The sequence below is a fragment of the Taudactylus pleione genome, unplaced genomic scaffold, assembly GCF_031769625.1.
Source record: "Taudactylus pleione unplaced genomic scaffold, aTauple2 ptg000121l, whole genome shotgun sequence".
In the NCBI taxonomy this organism is placed as follows: Eukaryota; Metazoa; Chordata; class Amphibia; order Anura; family Myobatrachidae; genus Taudactylus; species Taudactylus pleione.
In genome coordinates, this window is record NW_028284523.1 from 9840701 (window position 1) to 9856388 (window position 15688).

The following is a 15688-nucleotide window of genomic DNA, read 5'->3' on the forward strand; positions in this document are numbered from 1 at the left end:
GTGCAACGTTGCGGGAACCCCCACAAGGCCTTCAGACAGTCCCCCAAAGGTAAACTGTGTAAAAAAACAAAAAAAAAACACTTAAGAACACCCCACAAAAACACTTTCATTTTGGGGGCAAAAAAAAGATGTTGGGGGACAAAGTTAAAAACTAGCGAACTAGACTCTAGGGAGGTCCCCAAGTATGCCGCAGGTGTTTTTTTCATTGCAGGGGTTTGCAGCAGGAGGATTTTGCATGAGTTTTTAAACTTTACTTTAGCAACTTGCAAATATGCTGGCCCCCATTTTCAAGTACCCCAAATTTGCTGGGATAAGTTATTTTCTGCAAAAAAACCTCCTGAATTCTATTCTCCACCACTTATACAAAAACGCTATTTAGTAGCTATTGAGTCCGTTTAAAAACACCAAACACCTCCAGCAAACCAAATCGGGGGTACCATAGGGAACCCCCATGTCAGAGCATCTTTTGGGGGGTGTCAGGCTGATTTCCTCAAATCTGACATGAATTTCCACTTGTTTCAATTTTGCCGGGTCCCGTTTTTGGGTACTTTCAAATTGAATACGGGTATACGCGGGCACGCACACGATACTTTTCCACCTGCAAAACAGGCGAAGTAGGCGGAAAGTCCGGGAGGCGAAAAAGTATCGCGGGTGCGAAACTTATTGAAGACGGGCCATAGGAGTTATGTCGATATGTAACATGTTGACATGGTCATGATGTCAAAAGTTTATTTAAACAATTAGTGAATGCAAACAACATTTGCATGTGGTCATTTCTTCCAACAACCTCAAGGCTAACATTTGCTCTGCACCCAATAGCTTGGCTTCTTGAAAATGGGGCCAGCATATTTGCAAGTTGCTAAAGTTAAGTTTAAAAAATCGTGAAAAAACCACCTGCCTTGAATACGGCGATACTTTTCCGCCTGGCGAAATGATGTCATTTCGGCTTTTCGCTCCAAAATGAATACGGGCCTAAGTTGGTATTCTGAATGCCGACATTCAGACCATGTCGATATTCTGATCTTGACATTCTGAATGTCGACATAACATACCACACCCACACATTACCGTATTACAGAAATTACGTTAGACAAATATTTAAATGACATTTAAAGGTCAACTTCACACAGTGATGAGAAAGCACCAATGTTATCTACTAACAAAAAAAACCCACATTGATGCATTAAGTCAATATTAAAAGTGTTTTGGTTTTCCAATTTCCAATAACAAGAGCAGAACTCACCAGTGGATCCAGCCACTATCGCTTTCAGTTTCCTCTTGTGTCTGTATAATTTAATCACAAAGAGAATCACATTAATGTTACGTCATCAGGAAAAAGAAACATAAAAAAGCCGATATGCGTGTGCTGAATACATACAGTAGATCCATTTCCTGTTACCCAGCCTGTCCCCCATACAATATAAAAAAAAAACAGAAACCAAATAATAATCTTGTTATTGGAATTATTGAGAATCAATTTGGGTGCCTGCAAGTGTAAAAGTAAACCAAATGAGCATGTTTACTAACCACAGTGTATGGACTGACACTCAGTAGCCTTTCAGGATATTGATCACATATAAGCAACTGTAGAGGTGTAATCACATCCACAAGGGGAATGGCCAGAGAGTTCTGAGGCTAGATAGGTTCAAATCACCATAGATCCAGCAAACATGTTTCCAGGAACATATTTCTATATTTTATTAGAAGAATACAGAACTTGTAACGGCTTCAATGTTAACTGCCATGAATCTACTGATATTTGGTGCTAAACAATTCAGCACCCAGTCATTGCTGGTGGGAGTAATAGATCCTTATAATTGTAGATGTGACATGACCTGATTTCAAATAAGAGAAAGCATATTACCAACACCATACTAAATACAAAGGGGCCTATTTATCATTCAATATTTATAGCATATGTCCCTTCAGTCTTTCTTTAGAGGACTAATTCTCAGAAAGTTGTATAGATAAACTTGCATATCTCATTCTCAATAGATATCAACATCAGATCACATAATAATTGGACAAAACTATTTATTTGTATACTGAATACCCTGGCTATTAAAGCTGCCATACTGCTGCTTATTTGCCATTTTTGCGTCTGCGACTCTATGCTAATGAAAGTATCAGCCCTTCCCCTGGTGTACAAACATGTGTTTGAATGTGCAAGGACTGAGATGCCCACTTTAGCAGTCTGTAGACGCTGTGGCAAAGGTAGGATCTCGAGAGGGGGGTTTCCAAATGCTTGATTTTAGAGTGTGGCCAGTCCATGAAGAGGGCATAATTAGCACTTATCCAGCTTTAATATGCGTCATACAAAGTGTATTGTGTGTAATAATTCCAGCATATACAGGACCAGGAATCACAGTAAGCCATTAGATACGGCAGTAGGCCATCCTGCCTGAGCAGAATGTTTCTATTTCAGATGTGGGCACCATTCCAGAGTATTAGAGCAAGGCCGGGAGTCTGGGGGAGCAGCAGAAGAACCTAGCACTGCCCTGGACATATATGTACATAGTGGTCTCCTTATGTACTGGATAGTGTATTATTATACAGTAATAATAACTGACCCTATTGATGGTCTATAGCAGTGCTCCCCTAACACTGCATGTTTTCCAGATCTCCTAGTTGGTGGACAGGTGTATTTATTACTGGCTGACGATTGTTAAATGATCCACTGGTGCCTATGAGACGCACCATGAAAACTTGCACCAGCCCCACGACAGCCACACTCTAGTGCCGTCGGAGACTGCACACGGGCCCCCTCCTCTGTAGAAACCCCCCATGTCTTTGCTATACATAAACAGGGACATCACCAGCATGACACTTGGATAGGAACTTGCAGTATGTCAGTGCATTACTTACACAGTCCGATAGTACCAGTTCATAAAGATAAATAACATGGCAGCTAGGAACAGGAGTATAGCCAATATAATGATTGCCATCTGCAAATACAAAAATATATACGTACACAATTGTGATTCATAAAAGTAATGAAAACATTAGATAAAGTTACAGCTATTCCTTTTAAAAGGGAAAACTTCATGGCACAACTGAAGCATAAATATAACCTACACGTTATTTTAATAGAAATAGCAGACATTTATTGTAGGAACATTTTTATCTCTTCTTTTTTTCAAAACAGGTATGAAGTAAATAAATCAAAGAGAACTCATACCTGCAAAGCCGTCAGGTCCTCTGCAGCAGCCGGAGCCGTGGCTGGTTGTACATCCAAAACGTTGTAGTTGCGGAAGAGATTACGCAATTGTTCTTTATTCTCATCAATCATCTGTATAACTCTTGGAGAAATATAAATATAGATCGCAACAAACAATAAATTATTCTGTGATGTATTAGGAAAAGTTCATACAAACTTAACAACAATTGATTCTGAGTCTCCTGCTAGACCAAAAGCGGCTGCATCTAGCATTTTTTTTTGAAGATTGTACATGTGCAGCATCGAACATAACATAATAACGTATCAGAGAATAGATTGTACATGCGCAGTATCTAACATACACATAATAACGTATCTTAGAGCATAGATTGTACATGCGCAGCATCTAACATACACATAATAACGTATCTCAGAGCATAGATTGTACATGCGCAGCATCGAACATAACATAATAACGTATCTTAGAGAATAGATTGTACATGCGCAGCATCTAACATACACATAATAACGTATCTTAGAGCATAGATTGTACATGCGCAGCATCTAACATACACATAATAACGTATCTCAGAGCGTAGACTGTACATGCGCAGCATCTAACATACACATAATAATGTATCTTAGAGCATAGATTGTACATGCGCAGCATCTAACATACACATAATAATGTATCTTAGAGCATAGATTGTACATGCGCAGCATCTAACATACACATAATAACGTATCTCAGAGCGTAGATTGTACATGCGCAGCATCTAACATACACATAATAACGTATCTCAGAGCATAGATTGTACATGCGCAGCATCTAACATACACATAATAACGTATCTCAGAGCATAGATTGTACATGCGCAGCATCTAACATACACATAATAATGTATCTTAGAGCATAGATTGTACATGCGCAGCATCTAACATACACATAATAACGTATCTTAGAGCATAGATTGTACATGCGCAGCATCTAACATACACATAATAACGTATCTCAGAGCATAGATTGTACATGCGCAGCATCTAACATACACATAATAACGTATCTTAGAGCATAGATTGTACATGCGCAGCATCTAACATACACATAATAACGTATCTTAGAGCATAGATTGTACATGCGCAGCATCTAACATACACATAATAACGTATCTCAGAGCATAGATTGTACATGCGCAGCATCTAACATACACATAATAACGTATCTTAGAGCATAGATTGTACATGCGCAGCATCTAACATACACATAATAACGTATCTTAGAGCATAGATTGTACATGCGCAGCATCTAACATACACATAATAACGTATCTCAGAGCGTAGATTGTACATGTGCAGCATCTAACATACACATAATAACGTATCTCAGAGCGTAGATTGTACATGTGCAGCATCTAACATACACATAATAACGTATCTTAGAGCATAGATTGTACATGCGCAGCATCTAACATACACATAATAACGTATCTCAGAGCGTAGATTGTACATGTGCGGCATCTAACATACACATAATAACGTATCTCAGAGCGTAGATTGTACATGTGCAGCATCTAACATACACATAATAACGTATCTCAGAGCGTAGATTGTAAATGCGCAGCATCTAACATACACATCATAACGTATCTCAGAGCATAGATTGTACATGCGCAGCAACTAACATACACATAATAACGTATGTCAGAGCATAGATTGTACATGCGCAGCATCTAACATACAAATAATAACGTATCTTAGAGCATAAATTGTACATGCGCAGCATCTAACATACACATAATAACGTATCTCAGAGCGTAGATTATACATGTGCAGCATCTAACATACACATAATAACGTATCTCAGAGCGTAGATTGTACATGTGCAGCATCTAACATACACATAATAACGTATATCAGAGCATAGATTGTACATGTGCAGCATCTAACATACACATCATAACATAGCTCAGAGCAATTCTCAGTCAGATGCAGTGTGGCAGTTTCTTTCTGTCCATGAAATGGGAGTTACTGTGTGGCAACTGAAGTCACACACACAAGAGAACTCACACCATATTCTGAGTCATGCAAAATCTGAGGGAAACTTATGTCCGTCATATGTCTTGTATCTAGATTGGGGTAGGTGTAAGTGCCGATAATAGTGATGACAGCTGCTCTAGTGGACATACTGTTGAGCTGGGAGCCCTCCCTGCTGCGACACCCGCTGCGGGGAGGGATGCCATGCGCGTGCTGCCCAAAGGGGGGCGTGGTCTCTGGGGGGTCCGTGGCCTCGCGGCCCGAACCTCGGCCCATTCCATGGGTATCATCACTGGGGTGGTGGGGAGTGCTGGAGGTGCGGAGTGCCGGCTCCCTCACTGTGACAGGAGCCGATTTCTGCACGTAATGCTACAGCGCAGCACCTTAGCTCCTGCCACTGATGGGGAGCCAGCACCCTGGTGTCACCCCTCGGCGGGTGACACCCGGGTGTGGCCCGCACCCCCCTTGTGATGTCACTGATGGGGGCGGATGCTTGAATTAGACTTCTGTTCAGTGCTGGTGGAGTTTTGGCACAGTTGCATGAAACTCAGAATCAGGTTCTAAATGCATACATATTCCAACTTCTCGACAATGCTAAATATAGTTCTAGCAGACAATGGCCCTCATTCAGAGCCGTTCGCTATTTGCGGTCGTTCGTTTAAAAACAAGGGGTGGCTATTCAAATGATCCGTACGCACATTGCAGTCTGTTCACACCTCTAAGTCTGAACGAACGAGCAAAACATACGCTCGTTTATTTGTTAAAAACGCCCCCTGGCCGCACGCATCCTACGTCATGTCCGCTATTTATTAGATTAATCGAGTACATCGACCAGCGTATGAACTGCTCGCTATTCTTGTGGTTGGTGTTTGCTACCACAAATTTGCGAGCAGTTCTGGCTATAAAATAACCCAGTGACGTGGTCAATGACGCTGCTGTTTTAAATATACACACCCATAAAACGCCCATTTTGACCTTTAAGCACGCCTGCGTTCGGATCTCCACTCCCCATTTTCAAGCACCTTCCCCTGTTACCACCCACATACGCCTCATTCTGTCACTCAAAATAGCAGGCACTCGCTATATAGCGTACAAAGGATTTTCGGCCGCACTGACTGGTTCGCGCATGCGTACTAAAAAGCGTACGCATGCGCAGATGTGCAAACATCGCTCGGAACGAGCGTACTGCCGCTAACGAGCGGCTCTGAATGAGGGCCAATGTTAGCTAGATAAATATTTCAATTATATTTATATTTTCCTCTTTACGGAAAATAATACAGATGAACTAGAGCAATGCTCTCACAGGTTTACACAACAGGTTCTTATACATGTGCTACCTGTAATTACTAGAAACTATTTTGTTATATTACTGTATTTCCACAGAATGAAATGTAGATATCATCAGTACAATATTCTATTTCATGTTGGATTGCCAAGACAAATGCAAACCTTTCGTGATTACAGATAAATATGTGTAAAATAAAAATGCTGCTGGCCTCCCTCAATGACTCACTCAGGCTGTTTATTAGCATAAAATGCCTGAAATCAACATATCATACATTTTTGAAGATCGAAAGAAAGCTAATTATTTTCTTTTGGGAAACTTCTATTGGCGCGTATATGAGAGATTCAAATATTTTTTATACAGACTTGCAACACTTATTGGCTGGTTTGGACTTCCTCCACTGATTTTCTGGCTCATCCAGCATCAGTTCGGGTTTACACTTACAACTTCCACACCTTGGGGTAAATTTACTTAAGCTGGGCATCCACTATACAATTTTCTGTCAGATATCTGTCCAATCTGGCTGGTTGGAATTAAAACTTGGTAATAGCCAAAAATGGTTGTGCAGACAAATTGGTTAAAACACACAAATTTAACTAATTTGAACAATTTTTTTGTCCTATTCTCAGTGTTTAAAACTGTATGATCGACTGTCATTTGCTCCCATACATTACCAGGTTTTATTCCAACCAGCCAGATTGGACAGATATCTGACAGTAAATTGTATAGTGAATGCCCAGTTTAAGAATCAAGTTTGGTCGAGTTTTTATTTTTTCAAACTCACTTTGTTTCACTGAAACTCGGGTGAGTTTACCCTTTAACAACTCGCAAATTTACAAAGAAGTGAGTTTAGCTGAAAGTGAGTTTTCTGATGGCGAAGCAGATCGAGATTTCTCAGCCGAGTTTAGATGAGATTACTCACCCGAGATTTCAGTGTTTTCTCTCTGGAAAACTCAGCCGAGCAAGCAGTCTGCACATATCAGTGAGATATGTGAAGGCTGCTTGTGTGCTCTACCTGTTAAAGAAGGGTTAATTAAAAAAAAAATAATTGACGTGTGGTCACCCCCCAAAAGCCTAACCAGCCCCGGATTTGTCAGCCTGTCCTGGTACATAAAATTACGGGGAACAAAACGAGTAAGGTTCTCCATAATTTAGGTACCAGCACCAGGCTGCTGGTCAGTCCTGGTTTTAATTATAGGGGGAAAAAAATGCGTAGGGGTCCCCCTATAATTAAAACCAGCACCGGACCCAAAACGACCGGGGTGTAATGTCACAGCCCGGAGACCCTATCACCGGGTCTACAGGGCCAAAGCATTCTCATCCCAAGTCGCTCAAGCCAAGCCGGGTGGATCTCAGGGGAGGTGGGGACCAAAAAAGGGGACCCCCCTCCCGAAAACCCAAGCTTTGGCTGAAGTCCGGGGCTCTTCCCCGGAACCCTGGGCTGTGGGTAGGGGGGTAATAAAGTGTAAAATCAAAATAAACTATTGTATTTTACAGTGGTACTACGGGTTCCAGCATGCCTGCCCTTTGGCACTTGTGGAACTACAAGTGCCAGCAGGCAGCTGGCACCCATACCTCCAGTGTAAAATAAACAGTTAAAAAAAAGACCTTACACACACTATATACAGTAAGAGTTTAATACACACTTACTTACCTGCTGCCAGATGTTCCCATGAAGAAATCTGTGAAGAATGACCTGCAAAAAAGATCCTATACTCACCTCCATCCTCACGCTGGTCTCCATAGCATCCAGGGGAGTCTTTGCAAAAAAAACAAACTGAGTACCCGATCCATGTACTTACCATTAGCGGTGTATGTGTGTGACCACATACACCGCTAACCGGCTCCCGACTATTCAGTGAGAACTGTCAGGAGCTGCCAGCCAATCAGCACCTGCTAACTGTAGTGCGGTTACTGATTCGCTCCGGATCCTGGCAGTTCCCACGTGGGCTGTTCAGTGAGTCAGGAGCCAGAGCCAATCAGCAGCCGCTCTACAGTTAGCGGCTGCTGATTGGCTTTCGGCTCCTGACACACTGACCAGCCCACGAGGGAACTGTCAGGAGCCGGAGCCCATCAGCAGCCGCTAACTATAGAGCGGCTGCTGATTGGCTGGCGGCTCCTGACGGTTCTCACTGAACAGTCGGAGCCGGTTAGCGGTGTATGTGGTCACACACATACACTGCTAATGGTAAGTATATGGATCGGGCACTCAGTTTGTTTTTTTTGCAAAGACCCCCCTGGATGCTATGGAGACCAGCGCGAGGATGGAGGTGAGTATAGGATTTTCTTTTGCAGGTCATTCCTCACGGATTTCTTCATGGGAACATCTGGCAGCAGGTAAGTATGTGTGAGTGGGGTATGTGTGTATTAAACTTTTACTGTATATGGTGTGTGTGTACTGTCCTTGTTTAACTATTTATTTTACAGTGGAGGTACAGGTGCCGGCCATCTGCTGGCACTTGTAGTTCCACAATTGCAAAAGGGCAGGCATGATGGCACCTGTAGTTCCACTGTAAAATACAACAGTTTACTTTGATTTTCCACTTTATTACCCCCATACCCACAGCCCAGGGGTGAGGAGAAGAGCCCTGGGCTTCAGCCCAAGTCTGTGATTTTGGGAGAGGGGGGACCCCTTTTTGGGGGATCCCCACCTCCCCTGAGATCCCCGGCTTCGTCTGAGCGACTTGGGGTGAGAATGCTTGGCCCTGGAGACCTGGTATATAGGTCTCCGGGCTGTGGCATTACACCCCAGTCATTTTGGGTCTGGTGGTGGTTTTAATTATAGGGGGACCCCTACGCATTTTTTTTCCCTATACTTAAAACCAGGACTGCCCCTGCAGCCTTGTGCTGGCACCTAAAATACGGGGAACCCTACTCATTTTGTTCCCCGTAATTTTAGGAACCAGGACTGGCTAGCAAGTCCGGGGCTGGCTAGGCTTTTGGGGGTGTACCCTATGTCATTTTTTTTTAAACACTTTATATCAGGTATACAAACAGAAACATACACAAATCACACAGATCTGTGTATGTTTCTGCCAAACTCGCAGCTCAGGAGGTGAGTGTTTAAAACTTCTATTTCACAGTGAGTTTGCCACATGAGATTGGAAACTCGATTCTTAGTAAATTTGCGAGTTGCATCTTTTTCATGTAAAGTACTTCCTAGTTTGGCCGATGGTGAGTTTTAACAGTGAAAAGAGAGAACCCACTTCCATGCTCACTTGAGTTTGTCTTTATTAAATTTGTGAGATAAAAAAAAATGCCTAAACTCACGTGGGTTTGCAAACTCACCCAAACTCGATTCTTAGTAAATCTACCCCCTTGAGTCTCTGGACCATATCTGGTTTATTCGCACTCGGTCACAAAGCAGGTGGGCTCCAAATTTGCGAAACCAGTAGTAACCATCACATAATAATATATGGTTCTTTATCTACTATTGAAATCTGTCAGTAATTGGAGTCACTAGGTGAATATATTGTCATTATTTATCAAGGCATACATGATTGGCTCTTTGGTTATGAGTCATTTATGACTCGCATATGCTTATGACATATTTTAATATTTGATAATTTTTATTATCAATTAATAACTACATGGAAATGATTAACTGACAATAGTTCTGGTAAAAAAATAATTTTCTTAACAAATCATACTATAGGAGAAAATTAACTGAAATCAATATTAGTGATTTTTTATTTTTTGTAGCTCTGCTATCCTATAGTAATGTGAATTAAATAATACATGTCCTAATGAAAACCTTTGAACAGCCTCAAGTAAACAACTAGTGACCTGAAAATATGCCCAGTGGCTGCAGACTCCATAGGGTTACGTAGTTTATATCTGTAGAAGCCAGTAGTACAAAACTTATACAGGGTGCTTACCGTTCCACATCAAGAATTCTGTTGGTGTCACGATTCACCACATGAATCAGCATGTCAGTTTGTGCAAAGTTCACTCTGCCTTTCTTGTCTACGTGGAACTTCAGAACAAACAAAGAAATACATTTGTGGTTAGCATACAGTAAGTAACAATAAATCCCCAGAGCCTACATTTTGAGAGTTTACTATTTTTTTCCATCATATTCCACAAAAACATTTTGCTTCTAGTAAAAACTAAAATAAGTAAATTAATTAATTGACCTACTGGACACACTCAAAATAGGAGTTATGGCATGACATACCTTTGTTAACTCCTTTTCTTTGAAGTTCATGGGGTCCACAGCCATCACATTGGGCTTTATGGATTCATCCAGGCACCAAACAGTTAATCCAAGCTCTCAGCTGCCAGGATGCACTAGGTCCTCCCCCATATACCCCGCCCTTGGTCACAGGGCATCAGTTTGTCACAAAGCCCACCAAGAGAAGGCAAAAAAGAGGTAAGAAGGAAGGACATATGTTCTCTAGACATTCTCTCACAACGAGGGAAACACTTAAGAGATACAACAAAACTACCCATTAACACTAGGTGCATTAGGGTGGGTGTCCTGTGGACCCCATAGACCTCGAAGAAAAGGAGTTAACAAAGGTATGTCATACCATAACTCCTATTTTCTTCTTCGGGGTCCATGGGGTCCACAGCCATCACATTGGGGATATACCCAAGCAGTACCCCTAAGGGCGGGAATGCTCCTGTGTCTCGGAAGAAAGGAGGATCCTGCGCCCAAAGGAGGCATCCTGAGAGGCAAAGGTGTCAAATGCATAATATTTTATAAAGGTGTGGACAGACGACCACGTGGCTGCCTTACACAATTGTTCCGCAGACGCTCCCCAGCGGGCTGCCCATGAAGGACCGACAGACCGCGTAGAGTGCGCCCTGATCGAGTCTTGCACCCTACAACCCACCTGAGTATATGCCTGTGATATGGTCATACGGAGCCATCTTGCTAAAGTCTGCTTATTGGCCAGCCATCCCCGCTTATGGCAGCCATAAAGAACAAAAAGAGAATCAGACTTCCTCAATTTGCTGGTGCACCTCACGTAAATACGTAAAGCACGCACAACATCCAGGGAAGCCTCACCTAAGGACAGCCCTGACACATGAAAAGCTGGGACCACAATTTCTTCGTTTATATGAAATCGTGATACCACCTTAGGGAGATATCCTGCTCGGGTCCGCAGCACCGCTCTATCCTGATGGAAAACTAGAAAAGGAGAGCGAACTGACAAGGCTGCCAGGTCGGACACCCTAAGAGCAGAAGCGATGGCCAAAAGAAAAATTGTTTTTGCTGTTAACCATTTGAGATCTACCGACTCCAATGTCTCAAAGGGGGAAGCCTGTAAAGCTTTAAGAACTAAAGACAAGTCCCATGGTGCTACCGGAGGAACAAATGGAGGCTGCACCCTCAAAACTCCCTGAAAAAAGGTTTTTACATCAGGCAACAAAGCAACCCTGGAACCAAACTCCAAGCGCAGAAGCCTGCACTCTTAGGGAGGCCAGACGAAGACCCCACTCTAACCCTGACTGGAAAAAAGCGAGTACTTGGGAGATCCTAAACACACTAGGATCATATTTTCTCAGTTTACACCACTGAAAAAAAGAATGCCAAACCCTATAGAAAACCTGGGCCAAAGAAGGCTTTCGTACCCTCAACATGGTCTTTATTACTAGCTCTGACAACCCTTTGGCTCTTAAAATGGAGGCTTCAAGAGCCACGCCGTCAAAGCTAACCGGGGGAGATCCGGATAACAGCAGGGACCCTGTAGCAGCAGATCTCGCCTGAGAGGAAGTGGCCAAGGCGTGTCCACTGAGAGGTTTTGTAGATCGGTAAATCAATGGCGCCTGGGCCAAGTAGGGGCTATCAATATCACCATGGTGTCTTCTTGTTTGAGTTTTCTGACCACCCTGGGAAGAAGAGCTAGAGGCAGAATAAGATACGCCAGCCCGAACTTCCACCTTACTGACAAAGCATCTGTGAAGTCTGCCCATGGGTCCCTGGTCCTGGACCCATACCTGGGGACCTTGTGGTTGCGAGTTGAGGCCATAAGGTCTATCTCCACCAAGACCTGGAATACCTGCTGGTGGAGAGCCCACTCCCCCGCGTCTATGTCCTGCCAACTTAGAAAGTCTGCTTCCACATTTTGTACCCCTGGTACAAAAACTGCCGTTATCGCAGGAAGATGACGTTCTGCCCATACTAGGATCCTTGACACTTCTGCCATGGCTCCCCGACTTCGGGTGCCCCCCTGCCGATTTAGGTAAGGTACTGTGGTAACATTGTCAGACTGTACTTGCACCGGCTTGCCGTGCACAACATACTGTGCTTGTACCAATGCCCTGAAAACTGCCCTCAGTTCCAGTACATTTATGGGCAGACAACTTTCTGTCCTTGTCCATCTTCCCTGGAAGACACTGCTCCCCAACCCCGAAGACTAGCATCGGTGGAGAGGAGAGTCCAATCCGATATCCAAAACGGCCGACCCTGGTTGAGGTGGTCTGTCCGTAACCACCAAGACAGGGACAACCTGACCTCTGGGGAGAGGTAGATCTTCTGAGATTTTATTGACCGATATTTCCTGTTCCAGCGTGAGAGAGCCCACCGTTGCAACGGCCGATAGTGGAACTGTGCATATTGCACCATGCTGAAGGTGGATACCATTGACCCCAGCACTCGCATGGCCGCATGCACTGATACTCGTCTGTTGTGTAAAAGATTGCGTATGCGCCCCTGTAGGACCGCAATCTTCTCTTCCGGTAAATACAATCTCTGCTTTACCGAGTCCAGTCGTGCTCCTAAGTGCACCACCTGTTGTGCTGGTTGAAGGAAGGATTTCTTCCAGTTCACAATCCAACCATGCCTCTGTAAACAAGAGATTGTCACCTCAAGATGCCTCATCAACTCCTGCGGCGATTGCCCTAGCAGAAGGAGATCATATAAGTAAGGAAAAACTCTGATGCCCTGGCGCCTGAGGGCTACCATTGTCACCGCCATGACTTTGGTAATAACCTGAGGGGCTGTGGACAGGCCGAACGGTAATGCCTGAAACTGAAAATGGTCCTGCCCTACTGCAAACCACAGAAACTGTTCAATGGATACCACAATGGGCACATGTAAATAAGCGTCTTGAATATCGAGGGATTCCATGAAGTCCCCTGGCTCCAAGGCTAATAATATTGACTTCAGTGTCTCCATATGAAACTTGGGTACTCGTATGAACGTATTGAGGTCCCTTAGATTTAGAATTGGTCAGAAAGACCCATTTGGCTTCCGAACCAGAAACATGTTGGAATAAAACCCATTTTGAACCTGTTCCTGTGGCACTCAGTTGATCACCCCTGTCTTTAGCAGGGAGTGAACAGCTTGCTGTATAGCCAACGCTTTCACTGACCCCACAGGCTGGGGTACGGAAAAAACCTTTGGGGCGGACTTCTCCAAAACGTTAGTGCATAACCCTGGGAAACGACTTCCCAAACCCAAGCATCTGTTGTTGTGAGATGCCAGATGTTTGAAAACCAAAGAAGTCGGCCTCCTACCCTGGGATCCCCCAGGGGGAGGCCCATCCTATCAGGCCACGGGTTTATCCTGAGGCTTGGAACCCGGGCGTTTAGTTTGCCAGGGCTTTTTAAGTGATGGTTTTCTACCAACACTTGCTCTACCAAAGGGCTGACCTCTGACCTTCCCCTGAGGCCGAAAGGTACGAAAGGAAGAAGACCTTTGTCTAGGACCTGATGCTGAGGGTAACCCTTCAGCCGTGGAGGCTGCCACCGAGGCTACAATTTTGTCTAATTCTGAGCTGAAAAGGACTCCACTTCTGAAGGGTAGAGACTCTAAGGCCCTCTTGGACCCCGAATCAGCCTTCCAATCTCTTAACCATAATGCTCTACGAGCGACTACAGAAGCTGCTGAAGCTCTGGCGGACAATATCCCCGCATCTAGAGCTGCCTCTCCAAGGTAAGAAGAAGCCTCCTTCACATAGGAAACTTTATCCTGCTGTTCTTTAGACAACTCAGGCAAGGATTCGGCCAAAGCCTTCATCCATTCTTCTATGGCTCTAGCCACCCAGGCTGTAGCCATTGCCGGCCGGGTAGCTGCCCCTGAGATTGAAAAAATCGTCTTAAGGCAACCTTCCAGCCTCTTATCCATAGGATGTTTAAGGGAACAGGCTGAAGGTACTGGTAAAGTGGAAGACTTCATTAAATGTACCACATGCGTATCCACTGATGGTGGAACCTCCCATTTAGAACACTGCTGAGAAGAAAACAGATATAAAGCCGAAATCTTTTTAGCCACATGGAACCTTTTGTCCAGAGCTTTCCAAGCTTCGCCCAAAAGTTCCGATAAATGCTCCGACCCGGGAAACTCTGCTTTGACCACCCTCTGGTGCTTAAACACCGAAGCCTTCTTATGTATAGGCTCTGCCTCCTCGATATTCAAAACTGCTTTGACCGCCCTAATTAAGAATGGGACATCAGCCACTGGAAAAAGATCCCCCTCTTCCATGGAGAGAGACCCCTGAGAGGATACTTCATCCTTCTCGGAAGACAAACCAGAATCTGTGTCCTGATTTGCCTGTGTAGCCAAACGTCTTCTAGCTTTTGGCTGTACTGGTTTGGCTATCTGAGGCGGCTGCTGAAAAGTCAAAGACGACGAAGGGCCTGCTTGCCCATGTGCATACATATCCATCCAAGATGGCAACATAGGAGGCAGCTGGCTGCAATGGCTGCTGAACTCTCATCCCCGGAGCAGCTGGAACTGCCAATCTTTCAGCCACCTGGGCCATGATCTGGGAAAAAGCAGCCCAAGGAGGTTCCTGACCCGATGGCGGCAAATTTGATTGCTGTGGAGACTCTCTAAAACAACGGACACATAAGCCATTTTGCACAAAGTCCTGAGAGGACAAGCCTGCCTTACAGGCTACACATGATATCAAAAGAGGGGCCTCAGCCACCTGTCTTTCAGAATCTTCTGACATATTTTAAAGTCTAAATCTATATATACATGTGACCCCACCCCACACACCGGCTGCAGGGAGAGAAACAGTAATGAAATGTAAACAATACATAGACACAGTTTCAACAGGTCACAAAATAATGCATATATACTTAGCAGGGTCTATGCAATTTGTTTAGGCTCCCATGCACTATAATTAGCAAAGCCTAGTAGCATATATGGAGCTTCTGTATAAATGATCCCAAAGGAGAAGTATACAGGGAGACTGACCCAATGCTTCCTGAGCAACAGTCATAGAGAGCACTGAGAGTGGTCTGTAGCTGACTTA

The 15688-nt window shown here is 44.0% G+C and overlaps 1 protein-coding gene across 2 annotated transcripts in view; it reads right to left on the reverse strand.

The window, feature by feature from the left end:
* Window positions 1–15688, reverse strand: part of CDH23 (cadherin related 23) — a 1221584-nt gene that overhangs the window by 45260 nt on the left and 1160636 nt on the right. For both annotated transcript variants that reach the window (XM_088472189.1, XM_088472187.1), the window contains 4 exons: window positions 10355–10452; window positions 3179–3299; window positions 2866–2945; window positions 1244–1284 (listed from right to left, as the gene is read on the reverse strand). In XM_088472189.1, coding sequence (XP_088328315.1) covers window positions 1244–1284; window positions 2866–2945; window positions 3179–3299; window positions 10355–10452 — 340 coding nt within the window. The remainder of the gene's footprint in view (window positions 1–1243; window positions 1285–2865; window positions 2946–3178; window positions 3300–10354; window positions 10453–15688) is intronic.